At 38.9% G+C, this 12,754-nt stretch overlaps 2 protein-coding genes across 2 annotated transcripts; one reads left to right on the top strand and one right to left on the bottom strand.

The window, feature by feature from the left end:
• Positions 1-6,275: 6,275 nt before the first annotated feature.
• Positions 6,276-8,274, bottom strand: LOC130946952 (lysM domain receptor-like kinase 3). Its single transcript, XM_057875860.1, has one exon. It carries the CDS (start codon positions 7,904-7,906, stop codon positions 6,530-6,532), a length of 1,377 nt encoding a protein of 458 aa, XP_057731843.1. The 5' UTR covers positions 7,907-8,274; the 3' UTR covers positions 6,276-6,529.
• Positions 8,275-8,673: 399 nt separating this feature from the next.
• LOC130945736 (uncharacterized) lies at positions 8,674-9,597 on the top strand. The gene is made up of 2 exons (XM_057874443.1): positions 8,674-9,235; positions 9,332-9,597. The coding sequence occupies exons 1-2, from the start codon at positions 8,674-8,676 to the stop codon at positions 9,595-9,597; spliced, it is 828 nt and encodes a 275-aa protein (XP_057730426.1).
• The last annotated feature ends 3,157 nt before the right edge of the window (positions 9,598-12,754 follow it).

The raw sequence follows: 12,754 nt of genomic DNA, 5'->3' as shown, positions 1-12,754 counted from the left end.
TGGAAATCAATTGTCCCTTGATTTTGAAGGTCATGAGTGAAGAAGAATTTGGGAGAAATATGCTTTGTTCTATCACCTTTGATGTATCCACCCTTAAGTTGAGCAATGCATGATCAATCAGTCCACATGATGACAGAATATATTGAATCAGACTCCTAAGCCAAAAACACTCGCGACTAGCTTCATGAATTGCCAGTATTTCGGCATGATTAGAGGATGTTGCAGCAATCGTCTGTTTCGTGGACCTCCATGATATAGCTGTTCCACCATATGTAAACAGGTATCCTGTTTGAGATCTCCCTTTATGTGGATCAGACAAGTATCCGGCATCTGCATAGCCAATTAGTTGTGACTTGGATCCATAGGGATAAAACAATTCCATATCAACCGTCCCATGAAGATATCGAAAGATTTGTTTGATTCCACTCCAATGTCTTCTGGTTGGAGAGGAACTATATCTTGCTAGTAAATTCACAGCAAATGATATGTCAGGTCGCGTATTATTAGCAAGATACATTAGCGCTCCAATGGCACTAAGATATGGTACTTCAGGACCAAGGATATCTTCATTCTCTTCTTTAGGACGAAATTGATCATTTTTCACATCTAAAGATCTTACAATCATTGGGGTACTTAATGGATGTGACTTATCCATATAAAATCTCTTCAAGATCTTTTCTGTGTATGTTGTTTGATGAATAAAGATCCCACTTTTTATATGCTCGATCTGCAGGCCGAGACAAAATTTAGTTCTTCCAAGATCTTTCATCTCAAACTCTTCTTTTAGAGTTTTTATAATTGTTGGAATCTCTTCAGGAGTCCCAATGATATTTAAATCATCAACGTACACAGCAATTATAATGAATCCAGAAGCTGTTTTCTTTATGAAAACACACGGGCATATATCATCATTCTTGAAACCGTTTTTGGCCAGATACTCAGTAAGACGATTATACCACATTCGTCCAGATTGCTTTAGACCATATAAAGATCTTTGCAATTTGACTGAGTATAACCCTTGCGAATATTCATTAGATGGTTTAGATATCTTTAGTCCTTCAGGGACTTTCATATAGATATCCCGATCTAATGAGCCGTATAAATAGGCTGTTACCACATCCATTAAATGCATATGCAGTTTATGATATGCAGATAAACTGACCAAATAACGCAATGTTATCGCATCCACTACAGGGGAATACGTTTCTTCATAATCTATACCGGGTCTTTGTGAAAAACCTTGTGCCACAAGTCGGGCTTTATAGCGCACAACTTCATTTTTCTCATTTCGTTTTCTCACAAATACCCATTTGTATCCAACAGGTTTTACATCTTCAGGTGTACGGACTACAGGTCCAAAGACTTCACGTTTTGCAAGTGAGTCTAATTCAGCCTTCATGGCTTCTTTCCATTTTGGCCAATCATTCCTTTGTCGACATTCTTCGACTGATCTTGGCTCAAGATCCTTACTTTCATGTATGATATCTAATGCCACATTATATGCAAATATTTCATTGACAATTGTCTTATTTCGGTCCCATTTCTCTTCTGTAAAGACATAATTTATCGAGATCTCGTCATTTTCACAATTTTCAGGTACCTGAACGTCTTCTGACGTTATATCAGAATTTTGGACAACTGCAGGTGTCTTTACTATGTCTTTTTCAACAGGAATATTATTTACCTCTTTTCTCTTTCGAGGATTTTTGTCTTTGGAACCGACAGGCCTGCCACGCTTCTGGCGTGTATTTGCTTCCGTGGCTATTTGCCCTACTGGGACATCAATTCGAATTGGGGCATTTTCCGCCCTGCCACACTTCTGGCGTGAATTTACTTCAGTGGCTACTTGTCCTACTGGGACGTCAATTCGAATTGAGGCATTTTTCGCTGGTATGTAAGATTTGGTTATCCTCTTTGTATCGGAAAATGCATCAGGCAATTCATTTGCTATTCTTTGCAAATGTATAATCTTTTGAACTTCTAGTTCACATTGCCCTGATCGAGGATCTAAATGCATCAACGATGATGCATTCCAATTAAGTTCCTTTTCAGGAAGCTTACTCTCTCCCCCTAATGTTGGAAATTTTGATTCATCAAAATGACAATCCGCAAACCGGGCTTTAAACACATCACCAGTTTGTATCTCAAGATACCTCACTATAGAGGGAGAATCATATCCAACATATATTCCCAATTTTCTTTGGGGTCCCATTTTGGTGCGATTAGGTGGTGCAATGGGAACATATATCGCACACCCAAATATTCTTAAATGGGAAACATTTGGTTGCTGGCCAAAAGCTAATTGCATAGGAGAGAACTGATGGTAACTCGTTGGCCTCAAACGAATAAGTGCTGCGGCATGTAAAATAGCATGCCCCCAAACCGAAGTTGGGAGATTTGTTCTCATAAGTAAGGGTCTAGCAATCAATTGGAGGCGTTTAATAAGTGATTCTGCTAACCCATTTTGTGTGTGAACATAAGCTACTGGATGTTCAACACTTATTCCATTAGCCATACAATAAGCATCAAATGCTTGGGAAGTAAATTCACCAGCATTATCAAGACGAATTGTTTTGATTGGATTTTCTGGAAATTGTGCTTTTAATCGAATAATTTGAGCCAGTAATCTCGCAAACGCCAGGTTACGAGAAGATAATAAGCACACATGTGACCATCTCGAGGATGCGTCTATCAGGACCATGAAATATCTAAAAGATCCACATGGTGGATGAATAGGTCCACATATATCACCTTGAATCCTTTCTAGGAATTCAGGGGACTCAAATCCAATTTTTACTGGTGATGGCCTTAAAATTAACTTCCCTTGAGAACATGCAGCACAACAAAATTCACTAGTTTTAAGAATCTTCTGGTCCTTTAGTGAATGTCCATGAGAGTTTTCAATAATTCTTCTCATCATGGTTGTTCCCGGATGACCCAAACGGTCGTGCCAAATTATGAATTCATTTGGGCTAGTAAACTTCTGGTTTATAGTGGCATGTGATTCAATTGCACTAATCTTGGTATAATACAACCCAGATGAAAGTGAGGGTAATTTTTCTAATATAACATTCTTATTTGAATCATGAGTTGTGATATATAAATACTCATGATTTTCCTCATTCATCGTCTCAACATGATATCCATTTCGGCGAATATCTTTGAAACTCAACAAGTTCCTCAGAGACTTGGTAGATAATAGTGCATTATTTATTATAAATTTTGTTCCTCCAGGAAACAAGATTATAGCTCTTTCGGAGCCTTCTATCACATTACCTGAGCCAATAATAGTATTAACATACTCTTCTTTTGGCACAAGATGGGTAAAATATATATCACTTTTAAGAATAGTGTGCGAACTTGTACTATCCGCAAGGCAAATATCTTCAGAATATATTCTTGCCATTTTTCTTCAAAAATAAATAATAATAATAATAAAATGAGTACAAGTACATGCACAGTAAAATTATTCACATGAATACTTAACAAACACATACATATATCAAATTATTCCATCATTGATCAAATAGCCAATATCTTCTTCAGAATCCTTAAAGAAATTAGATACATCATAATGAGTGGTGGAATTTTCATCATTTGAAACAAAATTTGTTTCCTTTTCTTTGTCATCCCTTTTCAAAGATGCTTGATAAAGATCAACTAGGTGCCTTGGGGTACGACAGGTATGTGACCAATGGCCCTTTCCACCACAACGGAAGCATTAATCCTCAATTGATATACTTTGCCCATTATTTCTTTCTTTATCCCACTTCTGGTGGGATCTTTTCTTGTGAACATAATTCATTTTTCTTCCATAATTTTTCTTGTCATCAAAATCTTGCCATTTACCTCTTCTGGGGTTATAATTTGCCGCATTTACTTCAGGAAATGGGGCGGCGCCAACTGAATGCGCTTCATGATTTATCAAAAGTAACTCATTGTTGCATTCAGCAACAAGAAAGCAAGAAATTAATTCAAAATACTTTTTAATTTATTTTTCTCGATACTGCTGCTACAGGAGCACATTCGAGACATGGAAGGTCGAGAAAATTTTCTCTAACATATCGGGCTTGAGGAAGTATCACATGATTGTACATTTCTTCAAGGTCTTTCCACAGATCTGCAAGATCTTTTAATGTGGGATATTCATTTTTCTATCATACTTCAAGATGACGACGAAAGAGAATTATGGCTTTGGCTATATCTTTCTGGGATGTATTATTTTCAGCCTTAATGGTATCTCCAAGATCCATTGAATCAAGATAGATTTTAACATCTAGTATCCATGATAAATAATTATTTACAGATATATCAAAAGTATTATATTCAAGATGAAAGAGATTCGCATAATAAAAATTTGTTACCTGAAGTCTTCCTAAAATTTCGTCAGAGCTTCGTGCTGATAACGTGTTATAAAATAACTAAATAAATAAATAAAGAAGATGTAACAAACATAAAATATAAAGAAGTATAAAGAGAGTGAGAGAAGTATTGCAACATAAAAGAGAGAGAGAATTATTTTATTGCTTTTTTGTGTGTGTATTGCAAAAGGATTAACCTCCTATTTATAGGCATACAAAAGGTAATATTTTCAACATTCATTAAATTTAATCTCTCTTGAGAATGGACATCCACCTATTCAATCTTATCGACAATATTTTCTTTTAGAATTTTAATTTGTATGTTTTTTTTTAGTTTTCTCATGATATCCATCAGATTTAAGTTTTATGTCGTTAACTAATGAGTTGCTATATGTAAAAGGTAGAATTTAAATCCTCAACACTTATTTAAGTGGACGAGTGAGATGACTACTCGATTAACTTAAGTTGGTTTAATTCATATGGTTCTAATATAAAGCTAAACATTATAGGATGATTTATTTAAATATTAAAAGAGAACTAATGTGTATTTAATTTTAGGGTTGGGAGACTAATATAATATTGATTTATTTTAATTTATATATATAAAAAAGTCCACTCAAACGTATCTGTGAATTTTTGGAAGATTAATTTCTCTCGTGCTGTTTCTTAATTATTATTTTCTTTTTGGGCATCTTGCCCATTGACCATAATATCAATTAATTTTTTATTATAAAATTAATTTTTTAACTTTTACTTTTCAAATAATTTATAATTTAAAAAATTAGATTTTTTTTATATTATCTTCTAATTCCTTAAATTAAAGATTAATCTGATGGTAGTTCTAATACTTACTTATGCAGACTAACAAACTAACTATTAGACTAATCTAAATTGATTAAAAAAAATTAGATATCTAATTAACTCTTTTTAACCTGCCGTATGACTTCATTTCAGTCGTTGATTTTTTCTTCCTGTTCTTGGGGTTAACTCCTTTTTCTTTTTGTCACACATTTTTTATTTTTGACATGGCCTTCTATTTTCTGGATTGACTCAAGATTACATGCATTTTTTTAGAGCTCTATAACACATTTTTGGCCTTTCATCGTCGCATTTTCTTTTGTACAAAACTTTCAGGCACTTGCATCGCCACGCCAGGCCAGGCCCGCACAAATAGTGAAGCGTGTGAGCTGTGTATTATATTTCACATCACATATAAAACCGCATGTTCATCCGCACCAATATATGATCACCGCAGCAAAATTGTTGGAACCGTGGTTGAGAGTGAGCAATGAGTATGTCGGCATTCAACAGTGGTTTGCTAATAACTTTTCCATTACAGATAAAAGTCAAACAAGGAAAGGCCAAAAATTTGCAGCATTAGCGTCACATGTTCCAATTTGTCAATTGGCACTTTAGCATTATAGCATAGCATCGCCAGTTAAAATCATATCATCATACCAATTATAACAACCCGTGTATGAACCAACCTTATTTCGATGATAGATGATAGATGATAGACCCCGTTGAATATATCAAGTTGGGCAAGCATTATTGATTCGATATCGACTGCACTGATCAACTACCTAAACCCTTTTCAGATTTTGCTGACAATTTTAAAGTTGAATTACGTTTAGAAAGAGACCAATTCATTAGGATATTAAAAAAAAAAAAGTCAATTCATAGACTTTCAAATCGATGCCACCTCATTGCTCAGCTAATTACTCATGAAGTTCATACTTGCTTTTATATAAATTATAAACTAAATGAGCATGTGATTGTAGATGCATCATCAGTTCAAATCTTAAAGTAGATAAAACATTGTCGGAAGAAAAGGAAATAATGTTTTGTTTTATAACATTCTCTATCAAATTATGACGTATCTTAATATTAATACTATACTGGTAGCCAATCCTATAAACTCCAAATAAAATATTATGTATCATCTCTGTGAATTTACATATTCCCCCAACTCTTGTCACAATCAAATCGAATTAAAAACTCAATAATCCACAAAGACAAAGCATCATCCACAGAAGAAGTCATCTAAGACCTCAAGAATGATTGTTAATCTATTTCTACTTGATCTACGCTCGAAATTCTCCTAATCTTATGAAAGGGTTAAGAATTAATAATAAAACAAAAAAAGGGGCCGCCACGAGAGGAAAATCTCATCGAGGAGCCAAAGAAACAGAAATTTCAGTGGGCATTCTAACATTTTCAGACCAAATCTTTGATTCCAAATACAGCTTTGATATCTTGTCAGCTACGCGACCCATCTTGGGCCTCTTATCTGGATCCACGTGTACGCAATCCAACGCCACACGTGTCACCTTCTCGGCAACCTCAACCGGGAACGAGTCTTTCAGCCTCTTATCCACCCACCTCCTCAGCGCCCCCTCACCACCGTCCACGGCCGCCCTCGCAGCGTCGATCACAGATGTCCTCACGAACTCTCCACTCTTCTTGTCGTACCTGAACCTCAGCGGCTCCTCCCCGGAGAGAAGCTCCAGCATGACCACACCGAACGCGTACACGTCGGACTTCTGCGTCGCCACGCCGGTGGCCTGAAATTCCGGCGACATGTAGCCCCTCACCCCCTCGAATTGCATGCCAGAACCACCCGATCGTTTCAATTTTTCGGACCTCGCCGGGGAAGGAGATGCCAAGGGTTCCTCCTCGATTTCTCCCAATTTCGCGGCAGTGACGTCGCTTTCCTCTTCCTGGATCTCACCGCAGAGCTGCGCGGCACCGAAATGGCAAACCCTAGCATTGAAATTAGGCTCGGTGATGACTATAGCGCTGCTCTTGATGTGGTTGTGGACGAAAGTGATGCTCAATCCTGTCTTGTTGTGAACGTAATCGAGGCCGTGAGCGACATCGGTGGCCACCTGCATTCTCGAGAGCCAAGTCGACAGCACCGTGAAGTGAGTGTTGATCTTGTTCCGAAGGCAATCGGAGAGGTTCGCGCCGTGGACGAACTCGTAGACGAGGTAGATGTGGTCGCCGGAGATGGACGCGCCGAGGAGCTTGATGATGCTGACGATATGGCTCCGGCAGATCAGGGAGAGCCGCTCCCGGAGCTGCGAGGTCTCGAGCTTCCGGCGGAACTTGCGCTGGAAGACGATGACGTCAGCACCGCGTAGAGTGCAGCGCCAGGAAGGAGTGGAAGATGAGGAGGAGTAGCGCTTGGCGAGGAAGTTGTTGGTGGCGACGCATATTTCGGAGAAGTCATAGATGTTTGGGTTTTCGGGGAGAGTATCGCGAAGGTGGGTGAGGGAGGTGCGGCTGGAGATGGAGTTGTCGGAGGAGAGGCGGTAGCCGGTGGTCGAGAAGCTGCCGTAGGAAGATGATGTTGTAGGGTCCGAGTAGGAGGTGGTGGTTGCGGTTGGGGAAAAGCGGGATGGGGCGGTGGGCTTTGGTGTCGATGTCCTTGGCGTTTGGGCTTGAGTACTGGGCTGGGAGTTGGAGCGGGAGGCCGGATTTCGAGAGGGTCGTGGGCTTGAGGTAGGGTTGGCGGCGTTGGTGGCCATTTTGGTCTTACACATATAGGATGTTAATTGATATATGAGAGGAAAATGGAGAGAGGTTTTATTTTGATTTTGAATTTGGAGATACGGAGGATGGAGCGTTGATGAAGCAATACCTGAGAGGATGGTGGGTCAAACGGAATGGAGGGGGTTGATGATTGGGGATGGTTGAATTTGAAGACCTAATCCTAAAACTAAAAGTGCCGAATAATCCAGCTAGCAAGTTGATGCAGCTTCAGCCTTCATGGCTTTATTTTGCACACAATTGAGGAATAGCGAATCAGTAATACAACTTGTAACGTTTTTCTTTTTCTTGAGGTTAATAATAATAAATTAATAATAATGCACATGTTACTAAATAAAGAGAGTTAGATAGGTCTATAGATATAGACTACACGATCCATTGAATTTTTAAATTGGAAGTTGGCTCATCCGGCACGTGAACACGAAATTAAAAAATTGACAGAGTTCTCTACTACTCTCTCTGGGTGCTATTTTCCTCATTCTAATTCCTTAGTTTTAGTTTCGAATGCCATACGGATGTAGCAAAGCCGTACATATTATAGTTGTCTACGAGCTCATCATATCTTTCAATTTCAATAATTAAATTTGATTTCGTATATTTCGTAGGACAACTCGGGTGCTATTATAGTTGTCTACTACTCTCTCTGGGTGCTATTTTCCTCATTCTTAAATATAAAAGAAGTTCCTGAAATATAAGGAGGTTGGGAGGTATTGCAAAATTTAGTATACTAAAGAATTTTAAGAGTAAGTTTTGATTGGAAATGTTAGGTCTGATAGAAGTAAAGAAGGAGATGGTGACTAAGTTTAATGTTGCTCGTATTTGGGGAAGTGACAGAGCCAGTTGGGAGTTTGTAGGTTCAGTTGAGGCGTCTAGAGGGTTATTATTAATATGGGATGAAACGATCTTTAAGTTGCATAATTGCTATAAAGGAGATAGATGGATGTGTGTAGAAGGAGTTGTGGTGAAAAACAATTTTCATTGTGCGATTTGTTTAGTGTATGGCCCGCATGTGAGAGATGACAAAATATCAATGTGGAAAGAACTGAGTTATGTTGTAGGACTATGTCAGGTGCCTCTTTGTTACTTGGGGGATTTTAATGAAATATTGCATTTGGAAGAAAGAAAAGGAGCGACTAGTTTATCAGCGTCTGCGAAAGATTTCAGAGCATGGATAAATGACATGGAGTTGATTGATTTGGCGCTAAACGATCGTAAGTATACTTGGTTTAGAGGACAGTCAGCCAGTCGGATTGATCGGAGCTTAGTTACTATTGGGTGGCTGGATGAATATCCAGAAATGCGTCTGAGGGGAGGCCCAAGAGGTTTATCAGATCATTGTCCCTTGATCATGGAGGATAGCAGGAAATTTGATGGTCCCAGACCGTTCTAAAACTTGGATTCGTGGTTCACACATGAAGGGTTCTTGAGAATGGTGAAGAAAGAATGGAGGGGATTAGGTAACATACAATTCTTAGACAAGATGAAAGCACTATCAGCTCCACTCTGCAGATGGCACAAACAGCATTTTGGAAATATGAATGAGAGAATAAAGAGGCTTGAGCAAGAAATACAGAAGGTAGATGATATGGTTAGTATTGGGCACTATGATGGCACAACAGAGGCAAGGAGAAGGGCACTAGTAAAGTGCTGTGAAAAGTGGTATGTGAGGCAAGAGTTGCACTAGAAGCAAATGTCTAGATCTCGGCATGCTAATGAGATGGACAGAAACACAAGATACTTCCACAATATTGCTTCGGCAAGAAGAAGGAACAACCGGATTGAGTCTTTGGTGATTAATGGAAGGATAGTCAGGAATCAAGCAAGAATAAAAGTTGCAGTTCGGAACTTCTATAAAAGCCTGTACCACCAGAAAAGTTCTCCAAGTGTGAGCTTTAGAGATGGATTAGTTAATAGATTACAGAGGGAGGAAGCGGAGGCTCTAGAGGTGATACCATCAGTAGAAGTGAAAAAGGCAGTGTGGGATTGTGAATCTTCTAAGGCTCCAGGAAGTGATGGGTATAACATGAATTTTATAAAAAAAAGTGCTGGAACGACATAGGAACAGAGTTCACTACAACTGTGTTGGCTTTTTTCGAGACGGGAAGGCTACCAGCAAACTCTAATATCACATGGGTAGCTCTGGCACTGAAATTTGTTAGGGTTAAGGAAATTAAAGATCTCAGACCTATCAGCATGGTTGGATGTGTATATAAGGTGATCTCTAAATTGTTGACACGGAGAATGAGGAGTGTAATGCCAGGCTTAGTTGGAGAATCACAGAGTGCCTTTGTGAAGGGAAGGAAGATACATGATGGAGCTTTAATTGCATGTGAAATGGTGCAATGGTTGAAACAGAAAAAGAAGGCATCAGCGATTATCAAACTGGATTTCCATAAAGCCTATGATAGAGTGAAATGGTGCTTTGTTGATACTTTATTGGAAAAGATGGGCTTCGGTAGAACATGGAGGTCATGGGTTAGAGAGTGTGTTAGATCGGCGTCAATTTCTATACTGGTCAATGGTTCACCATCAAAACCTTTCAACATGGAGAAGGGCTTACGGCAAGGGGACCCGTTATCGTCGTTTTTGTTTGTTCTGGTGGTGGATGTGCTTAACCAGATGATCGGGGAGGCAGTTAGGAACGGTCGAATATCTCCACTCTTAGTCGGGAGGGATAATATAGAGTTGTCACACTTACAATTTGCTGATGATACTATATTATTCTGTCCGCCGGAAGAGGAGACGGTGAGAAATTATAAGAGACTTCTGAGGTGCTTCGAATTGATGTCTGGTTTGAGCATTAATTTTGAGAAGTCCAACTTGATACTAGTGAACTGCAGTCAGGAGTGGGTCAGCCGAATGTGTCGATTACTAGGATGTCAGGAGGCAGCACTACCGGTGAGGTATCTTGGCATTAGCCTAGGAGCAAACCCACGGTTAGTTAAAACTTGGAAGCCGGTTCTAGATAAGGTGGAGGAAAAACTAAGCCTGTTGAAATCGAAGGTGCTTAGCAAGGTTGGAAAACTGGTGCTCATTAAGTCAGTGATCAACAGCCTACCTATCTACTACATGAGCTTGTATAAGATGTCAAATGCAGTTGCACGAAGAATCATTTCCTTGCAGCGGAGGTTCTTTTGGGGGAAGGATGATGGACGACCTGGCATGGCCCTTGTGAAGTGGGAATTGGTCCAGGCACCAAAGAAGCTTTGAGGCTTAGGGGTGGGCGACGCAATGGTCCACAATACTGCCTTACTATTTAAATGGTGGTGGCGATTCTCAAAGGAGGACTGTCCTCTATGAAAGAAGATTGTGTGCTCCTGTAATAGATTGAACTTGAATCACTTATTGTCAACTCAAGAGTTACCAAAGAGGGGGGCCCGTGGAGAGACATATGTCAAATACAAATAAAAGAGCAACATGTCAGATAGAAGATGATTGATGGCCTTGCCATGGAAGTAGGAGATGGTAGATTAACCAGGTTTTGGGAGGATACATGGCTCCAAGTGGGAAGGTTGAAAGACTCATTTCCGAGACTCATCTTGGTTTCAACCCAAAAAGGATCAGCAATAGGGGATTGTGGGTTCTAGAATGGGATAGAGTGGATTTGACACTTCCAATGGAGGAGGAAACTCCGCCAATGGGAGAGTGATACATTGGATCAACTGCTTCACGTCCTGCAATCTGTTAGATTAGTAGCAGATGTGCAAGATAGAGTGGTGTGGAAATTTGACAAGGAAGGAGTTTATTCTACTAACTCAGTTGTGCAGGTTTTTCAGGAAGAGACCATGAATGAGGAGTTTCTGACCTATAAATTCACAAAGGAAATTTGAAAAGGTCTAGTCCCACCTCGGGTCGAGTTGTTCGTTTGTTTTGTTAGGTAGGGTCCACACAAAAGATCGGCTAAGTAGACTGGGAATCCTACAACAGAATGATAATGTGTGCATGTTGTGTAAGAAAAGTGTTGAAAATATATAACACTTATTTGTTACGTGTGAGTTCTCTTGACAGGTGTGGTGTGCATGGATATCGGTGTTTGGCCAGGTTTGGACTGCTCCGGGTACTTTGAAAGACCACTTTGAGAGTTGGAGATCTATGCCGATGAGAAATGAACAGCGCAAGTTCTGACTAGTTGGGTTTTTCTCCGTAATATGGATTATTTGGATGCGACAGAATGATGTCATATTCCAGAACAAGACAACAGAAATTGTAGAGTGTGTGGATCAATCGTTTTCATGTGTTACAGAGTGGTATCATAAATAACTCATGTTGTTGATGGCTATACCGGAGATGACATAGGAGTTGTTTGTCTTTTATGTTTTTGTCTATCTTACTTTGCTCCACCTTGAGTGTTGAGCTTTTTCAAACTTTCAAAAAAAATAAAAGAAATGAAAATAGATCCTCTCAATTATTAACAAAATTTGAGAGTGTAAAGTGTGATTTTTAACTTTTTATTGCTCTCTCATATTTATTTTTAGTCCTACTTATAAAATTAATGATAGAAGATCATATTTTACTCCCTCGATTATTAAAAAAATTGAGAGGATTTATTCCCGAAATGAAAATATCCATTGATGATATTATTTGCGTCGCCTTTCAAACAATTATATATACACACTGCAGAAAGATTTCACCATTTCTCCTTCTCCCTGCAAGGCTGCAAACAATATGCAAATGATATGCTTTTAGGTTCGTTTTTATTATTTTTGAGTGATATATTATTTTCTACGTTTGTTTTTTTCATTTTTGATACAATTTTTTACGATATTTTTTGGGGGTGCTTTTACACACCACACAGTCACACATGACACACCACTATTACTATGTGTTCTATAATTTCCTGA

The sequence above is a fragment of the Arachis stenosperma genome, chromosome 8 (genome assembly GCF_014773155.1).
Source record: "Arachis stenosperma cultivar V10309 chromosome 8, arast.V10309.gnm1.PFL2, whole genome shotgun sequence".
NCBI lineage: Eukaryota > Viridiplantae > Streptophyta > Magnoliopsida > Fabales > Fabaceae > Arachis > Arachis stenosperma.
This window is presented reverse-complemented; position numbering and strand designations above follow the sequence as displayed.